Source organism: Diabrotica virgifera, chromosome 4 (assembly GCF_917563875.1).
Source record: "Diabrotica virgifera virgifera chromosome 4, PGI_DIABVI_V3a".
Taxonomy (NCBI): domain Eukaryota; kingdom Metazoa; phylum Arthropoda; class Insecta; order Coleoptera; family Chrysomelidae; genus Diabrotica; species Diabrotica virgifera.
The window spans coordinates 172,085,083-172,093,294 of NC_065446.1; the positions used below are offsets into that span (position 1 = coordinate 172,085,083).

Here is an 8,212-nt window from a genome sequence, read left to right on the forward strand (position 1 = left end):
CTAAGGTAAGTTAGGTTCAATCGAACTATTTTTGACCCCAGAATGTGTGGTATAATTTATGACCAATCTTTTCGGGACACCCTGTATATCCCTAACTTTTGACGAGCAGTTTATTTGAAAATAGAAATAACACTATGATAAAAAGTATTATAGAAGAAAAACGATGTTTAAATTCTGACGGATTAGGGGTTAAACTTTCTTCTTAAAATACATTACTCATCAATTTTTTTGCAGCATATCTAGCTTAGATTTAATGTAATCGACATTTAATATTGCTCACTTTAAAGGTCTTTTCAAGCACTACAAAAGTTATTATTATCATTATACACCTAAAATCGACCGTTTCTCTGTTATTTCAAGTTGAATACACCGATTTGAGCATACACCAAAAAAACAAACTCTTTATCACTTACCCTATCCCTTTTTGTATTATAACTAGAAGATTTATGAAGGAACGAACTCTTTGTTTTTTTATAAGCTACAAAAATATTTTATACAGTTTTTTTTTAGATGCATAGTTTTTAAGGATTCGCAAAAATCCGTCCGAAAAGGTGTCATTTTTTAATGAAAATGGCAAATTTTCAACCACGAATAAAAAAAGTATTGAATTTTCAAAAAATATTTATAGAACAGTTTTTGCTTAGAATTAGGTTCTCTAGCCTCTTCCGTGGCTATTTTAACCAAAAAAAATTTCAACGCCGAGAAGGGGTGGGAACCACCCCCAAGACGAAAGTGCACATCGGCCTAGGGTAGACTTTGTTTCTTGAGCTATTACCTACTTATTGTGAAAATATCAAGTAAATCGATGTAGTAGGATGGAATTCGGAGACGAATACCCTCATTGACTGCCCTAATACAGATGGGTCAAAAATAGACAATGTTTGTTCAAATTATTTTTATGGGAAAAAAGCAAATTGCATACAGAGTTTTTTACAGTGTATATACAATCTTATATGTCTAATCTATGTACATTTCAAAATAGTTGCTGAAATAAACTGCTTATAACAAATTTCACACTTTTACGGCTTTTCTAGTGTGTATACTCAAATGCGTTTTCAAAATATTGCTAAATCTAAATTGTTTGAAACAAACTTCACACTTGTAAGGCTTTTCTCCAGTATGTGTTCTCATATGTACTTTCACCTTGAATTTTTGACTAAACTGTTTGAAACAAACTTCACACTTGTAAGGTTTTTCTCCTGTATGTGTTCTGAAATGTCTTCTCAAACCCCCCATTTCAACAAACCTCTTTAAACAAATTTGACACTCGTGGGGCATTTCTCCAGTGTGTCGTTTTAAATGAATTTTTAAACCTGCTAAAATACGAAATGACTTAAAACAAATTTCACACTTATAAGGCTTTGCTCCTGTATGTTCTCTCAAATGTATTTGCTTATCCCCTATTTTAATAAACCTCTTTAAACAAATTTCACACTGGTAAGGCTTTTCTCCAGTGTGCACTCTAAAATGTGTTTTCAAAGCAAAGGTTTGGTTAAACTGCTTAAAACAAATTTCACACTTGTAAGGCGTGTGTCTTACTTCAGAGTGCGTTTTTAAATGCTGTTTTAAAGAGTGTGCTGCGCGAAATTGCCTAAAACAAATGTCACACTTATAAGGTTTTTCCCCAGTGTGCAGTCTCAAATGTTTTCTTAAAGTACCACCTTGGGTAAACCGCTTGAAACAAATTTCACACTTGTGAGGCTTTTCTCCAGTGTGTAATCTGACATGATCTTTAAAAGTACCTTCTAGAGTAAACTGTTTAAAACAAATTTCACACTTGTAAGGTTTTTCCCCAGTGTGCGTTCTTATGTGCCCTTTTAAAGATCGTGCTGTTCTAAACTGCTTAAAACAAATTTCACACTTGTAAGGCTTTTCTCCAGTGTGCACTAGTAAATGTTTTTTCAAAGTTTTTGCTTCGGTAAATTGCTTAAAACAAATTTCACACTTGTAAGGTTTTTCCCCAGTGTGCACCAGTAAATGTTTTTTCAAAGTTTTTGCTTCGCTAAACTGCTTAAAACAAAATTTCACACTTGTAAGGTTTTTCCCCAGTGTGCGTTCTTATGTGCCCTTTTAAAGATTGTGCTGTTCTAAACTGCTTAAAACAAATTTCACACTTGCAAGGCTTTTCTCCAGTGTGCACTAGTAAATGTTTTTTCAAAGTTTTTGCTTCGGTAAATTGCTTAAAACAAATTTCACACTTGTAAGGTTTTTCCCCAGCGTGCGTTCTTATGTGCCCTTTTAAAGATTGTGCTGTTCTAAACTGCTTAAAACAAATTTCACACTTGTAAGGCTTTTCTCCAGTGTGCACTAGTAAATGTTTTTTCAAAGTATTTGCTTCTCTAAACTGCTTAAAACAAATTTCACACTTATAAGGTTTTTCTCCAGTATGAATTTTTATGTGTCGATTTAAATCATGTTTTCTTCTGAACTGCTTACCACAAATTTCACATTTTAATATTTTTTCTTTTGTAGTATGATTCGTATGTTGTCCTTTATTAGATGAATGTACTTCTATTGTTTTCATAAGTTCCACAGTATCCTCTTGGAAAAAGTCTAAAATAAAAAGCAAAATATATAAAAAGTTCAAAGCATAAATTACAGAACATAACATTTCCAAATCTTACTACCTATTGTGATGGTTCTTTAATTTAGATGTAGATGATATACAGACTGTTTGGTTTTAAATTAGTGTACGAACATGACGAAGATACATGAATGTGCGCGGTGGAGGTCGTGGTCGCGGTCACTACATCGATGTCAAACAAACCTTCATCTTATGAGATCGCACATACCAAGGATGTTTCACCAGTTCACCCTCGCGACCTATCATCGCGGTGTACAGCGATGTCGATGTCAGAACAAAATAGTTTATTTTACATCGCGATCGAGATGTTGATCGCGTGGTAAATTACTGAAAAAAAATTATTACTTATTTATTCATTTATTATTTATTATATAAAAAGTTTTTGTTTTGAGATAATATACATAGAAACTTTTAGAGTTTTTTTGTATAAGTAATAAAGAGTAATTATAAAATCTAAAAAGTACGTTATACAACTAACTAGTGTAATTAAATCATTTTCACTTGGTTTCTTTCACTACTACTGTAGACTTTACCGAAAAATTGATCTTAAGTTAAATAATCACTTAGCTGACTTCATCATTGTATTTTTCATTGCGTTCTAATAACGAGGTAGAGTTAACTCATTTTGCCCAAAAATGTGGGTTAACTCTCTTGACCACTAGACGACGGAATATACTCAAGACTCATTCTCACGTAAGCATAAAATCTGGCTGAGTGGTGTTTCTTAAGCTCTTTAAATAGTTGATGGTATTCTCCTAGATTCTAGATACATACAGTCTTTTTTTATTTATAGGATGAGCCGAAAACTGGCGATTTGAAGAATTACAAATGATCCACCACTTTTCACTTAAAGATATTCAATCCCTGTCGTCACTACTATTGCTTATGTACAATATTATGTTATATAATTTTATATTGTTAAAAAGCTAACTTTCCCAGAACACGTGTCAGTCATCTCAGAAACCGCAAAGAACACTGAATGGAAGGTATCTTCGGTATGTTCTACCCGTCATCGATGTAAATCTCGACCGCGACCTCTACCGCGCACATCCATTCTTCGGCATGTTCGTACCTTAGGGTACGGTGGATGTGCGCGGTGTAGGTTGCGATCGCGGTCGTTACATCGATGTCAAAACAAACCTTCATTTTCTTATGAGATTGCACATATCAAGGATGTGTCATCCGTTCACCCTCACGACCTATCATCGCGGTTTACAGCGATGTCGATGCCAAAACAAAATAGTTTGTTTTATATCGTGATCGAGCTGCTGATCGCGTGGTAAAGTTTATTGGTGGTTTTTAAACCACGTGACATTTACCCGGGATATGGCTAGTGTATTTATTAATTTCTTGTAATCAGGTTGCGACAAGTTTTGGTTATATGGAAACCGCAAAGAACACTGAAAGGAAGGTATTTTCGGTGTGTTCTGTCCGTCATCGATGTAAACCTCGACCGCGATTGCGACCTACACCGCGCTCATCCATGTATCTTCGGCATGTTCGTACCCTAAGATAAATATACACGCTTTAAATAGCAACGTTCCGTCGTCGAGTACGAATTAGGCAATCCAAACCACGTGATTTTTAATGACAGGACGTATGGCAGGCAATTCAGCGTTGCCAGAGTTGTTACAATTGTACCAATTTGATACAATTAACAACCAAACTTTTGATACTAGAAACTCCTAAAGTAAAAACCTAAAATTTTGTGACATAAGAAATTTGCTTCAAATAATATTAAACGACGTTTTTTTAAGTTTTTGTACAAAATGTGTTGGTTAGTGCTTTATGTCACTATTCCAGTCATTCCGGTGCATTTACAAAAATTTCTCTGGCAACACTGCACACAAGCGATTTTATTGGATACTTTATTTAAATTAAAATTTCAAATTTAAGATACAATGTGGTATTACTAGGTACCTAAAATAATAAAATATATATTACCCCGATGATTTTACCTAAAATCTATTTTAGGGATGCTCAATATTATTTTTTATTAAACTTATAAAACATAAAATTTGATAACATATTTGTTAAAACTTTTTAACTACTTATTAAAGTTTATTGACGTAAGCAATATTTTTTACTATGTCACAGAAGTATTTAGCAATATTTACACGGACATAAAATACGAAAAGTACTTTAAAATACTAAAATAACTATACTATCATATGCCATGCATGCAATGTATTGCATGCCAGCCGCCAGACATATTGGAATAGTTTGACAGATGGTTAGATTCCCTAATTGACACCGTCGTAAAGTAGGTACGATGTGAATTGGATAAGACCAGTTTTTGATTCAGTAATTCTACACAGTGCCAGATTAAGGGTACTTGCGGCCCTAGGCCAAATTACCCCGTGCGGCCCCCCCGATAACTTCACGATTATGTAATTAAGCATAAAGCACCTTTCAAATTAATACATAACGTTTATTTTAATTTTACTTTTTAAAATTGGTCCAACATACAAAGCAAAACATAAATGAATAGAAATGCCACTAATGATGCCACTATTTGAATACGGTACATAATATAGGTTGAAATGTTGCATTCACTAATTAAATAATCTTGGTTTACACATTTGGCTAAAACCCCAAAACAGCTCTAACAACAATTTCTATATTTATAGAAAATATATAATTCAAAAAGTTAGCAAACAGCATTTATTTTTAAAATTATTTATTTTTATTTGAAGAATTTACGTTTCATTTTTAGACAATATTTTTCCTCTTTTTCCATAGGAATCAAAGTTTTCTCTCAGACTCAATATATGTACTCCTTTAGAGATTTGTATATGTTGCAAGTCACATTCAAGTCTGTAGCAGTTTTTTACAATGTTTTGATACTCTTGTCAAAACGTTGTAAAATATCGTACCACATGTTTAGTAGAATGACATTCTCTAATTTGAAAAATTGTTTACTGGTTCTATTAGCTTCAGCTTGGCTCCCATTTGTGTCCCCCGTATCGGCTGATATTTTTTTTTGCTGCATCGGAGTAGCTCCGGTAGTTAAGTAAAATAGCTTTTACAGCATGCCATTTGGCAGCCGATCTTGTAAAGTTTATCCTTTTTGGAAGGAGTTTCTTTTCGTTATTGCTATTTTTGAAAATGTGTTCCAACCGTTCCAACAAGGTTCATCTTGAAGTTGATACACTCATGAAAACGTAAAATTCTTGAATAAACATGAATAGTTTTGTTACTGCCAAACAACAATCAGCCTCATGTGTGCCTGCTAGATTCAATGAATGAGCGGAGCATGGAACATACTCAGCTAAATTGTTTTGTTATGTTCTTTCATTAGCGCTTGTAAACCTATATATTTGCCTGACATATTCGAGGCATTATCATATGACTAACCTCTTTTATCGCACAATGGAATATCTAACTCTGACAGGGTATTTAAAATAATTTCCGCAATGTGTGCTGCAGTGTGATCGTGAAATTTGATGAAAGCTATAAATCTTTCTACAGGCATACCATCACTTAAAACATACCGTAGGATGTGGTTTGAATGAGTGATGTCTGGTGCAGAATCAACACTAAGAGAATAGTACTTACTTCTCTCTCAGTGTTGAAAATAAAAATTCAATTTTTTTATCAAAAAAGTTTTTTTTACAAAACGCTGCGGCCCCCTTTTGCTTGCGGCCCTAGGCCGCGGCCTAGTGGTAAATCCGGCACTGATTCTACAGCGACAACAGAAATAAAGATAAACATTTGTAATTGATCACTCCTGGTAGTATATTGTCCACATGGACACTGGTGTGGCTTATTACTATCTAACGTATCTTACTGGACAATACTGAAGTGTAATTGGTCAAATTGTTCAGAAGTACTTGTATGTTCAGAAGTATGCTCAAACCATATCGTTATGTGGCAAAAATGCGTTCTCATTTTTCAAAGGATTGCCGCTTTATAATCAGTGTCTCCGGGATAAACTTATAATTATTTTATATTAAATATTATAATTATTTTATTTTTATATTAAAATTGTAGACTAATTTCTTTAGTTTCCAAATTAATAAATACATGAAATTATTGCATTTGTATTATGTAATTTTAATCGCCAATTTTAAAAACTACTCAGCATTTTTCGATACCTTCGTCCACATCTCAAATCCTTCCAATCTATTGAGGCATTGTTTATTAAGAGTCCATGTCTCCACACCATACAAAAGAACAGAAAATACATAACATTTTAGTACTCGCTTTCTAAGATTTAGGCTGAGGTATCTACTACATAATATTTGTGTCATATTAGTGAACTTCTAGCCTTTTCTATTCTAATTCGGATTTCTTTGGTATAATCGTTTGTTTCACTAATGTTTGTCCCTAAATAGTTATAATTCTTAACTCGTTCTATCGTTTTATTATTTACGTATAGATTGATGTTTCTAATATTTTTGTTTGATATAACCATGAATTTTGTTTTCTTTATGTTAAGTGACAGACCGAATTCTTCACTAGTTGCAACAACCTTATCTAAAATTCTTTGTAGATCTGTAATAGTTTCTGCTATATATTAGTATTGTGTCATCGGCGTATCTAGTTTCACATATGGGTAGGCCATTTATTTTTATGCCTGCTACTTCATGTGGCGACAAGACACAGCCCTGTCTAACGCCTCTTTTGATTTTTATTTTATTGGTGTTTAAATTAGTTCTTCTTATGACAGCTTCTTGTTCATATAGTGGAGTCACTGAAGGTTTTCACCTCCGATTTCGTTAAACCTTCATCGATTTTCATGAAAATTGGTGAATAGTTAGAAGATACTTCAAGGAACAAAGGTGACATGATGCCAATTTGCGCTTTTACCCTGGGGGTGGATGCCACCCCTTCTCGGGGGTGAAATTTTTTTATTAAAAATAGTACCAGAAATCGATAGAGGGGCAACTAAGCAAAATTTGTTATATAAAGTTATTAACATAAATGAATACTTTTTGAGTTATTAAATATCAAAGATTTTATTTTTTCTTAAAAAAATGCATGTTTTAAAGCTGTTTTTCACGTATTACTCAAAAATATAAGCTTTTGTAAAAAAGCTATTCAAAATTAAAGATAATAAAAAATTTAATACACTCCCCACTTAAAGAACTAAACTAATGTTATTTCAAAGTGAGTTATGGGTAATTGAATGAATATTTTTTTCGATGAGTACTCAAATCCAAGTGTTCAATCTTAAATAACGGGAGAACGATGCATTTTATAGAATATACTTGTTAAGCACTTGTCAAAGTACTTCGGAATACCTATCAAATGAACTCCAGTAGAAGTTAATAGCATCAAACTTAAGCAAGTTATGATGAAAATAAGAGAACCCTTTCGATTTTTTAGGGAAAAGTGAAAAATAAAACATACGCCATTTCCACCAAAATTAAAATTTGTAGTAATCCTTACAAGAATTTCTTAAGGTTAACATAGTTAATGATTTCAACAATTTTGAGCGGTTTAGAATGCATATTTTTGAAAAAAGGATATAATTTAAAAAAATCAGAATTTTTAAAATTATCGTACTTTTAATTTTCTTTTGATAATAACTCCAAAAATACTCAATATACGTAAAAAATGATATATAACTAAATTTTAGTTTTTTTTGTTCCAAATACTTTACCCATTTTACTATTTCCGTAG

At 32.7% G+C, this 8,212-nt stretch overlaps 1 protein-coding gene across 1 annotated transcript; it reads right to left on the reverse strand.

Annotated features, from left to right (window-relative positions):
- Window positions 1-880: 880 nt before the first annotated feature.
- LOC126883739 (zinc finger protein 626-like) lies at window positions 881-5,576 on the reverse strand. The gene is made up of 3 exons (XM_050649401.1): window positions 5,507-5,576; window positions 2,437-2,553; window positions 881-2,057 (listed from the first exon to the last, which is right to left on the reverse strand). The coding sequence occupies exons 1-3, from the start codon at window positions 5,574-5,576 to the stop codon at window positions 1,012-1,014; spliced, it is 1,233 nt and encodes a 410-aa protein (XP_050505358.1). The 3' UTR covers window positions 881-1,011.
- Window positions 5,577-8,212: the final 2,636 nt, after the last annotated feature.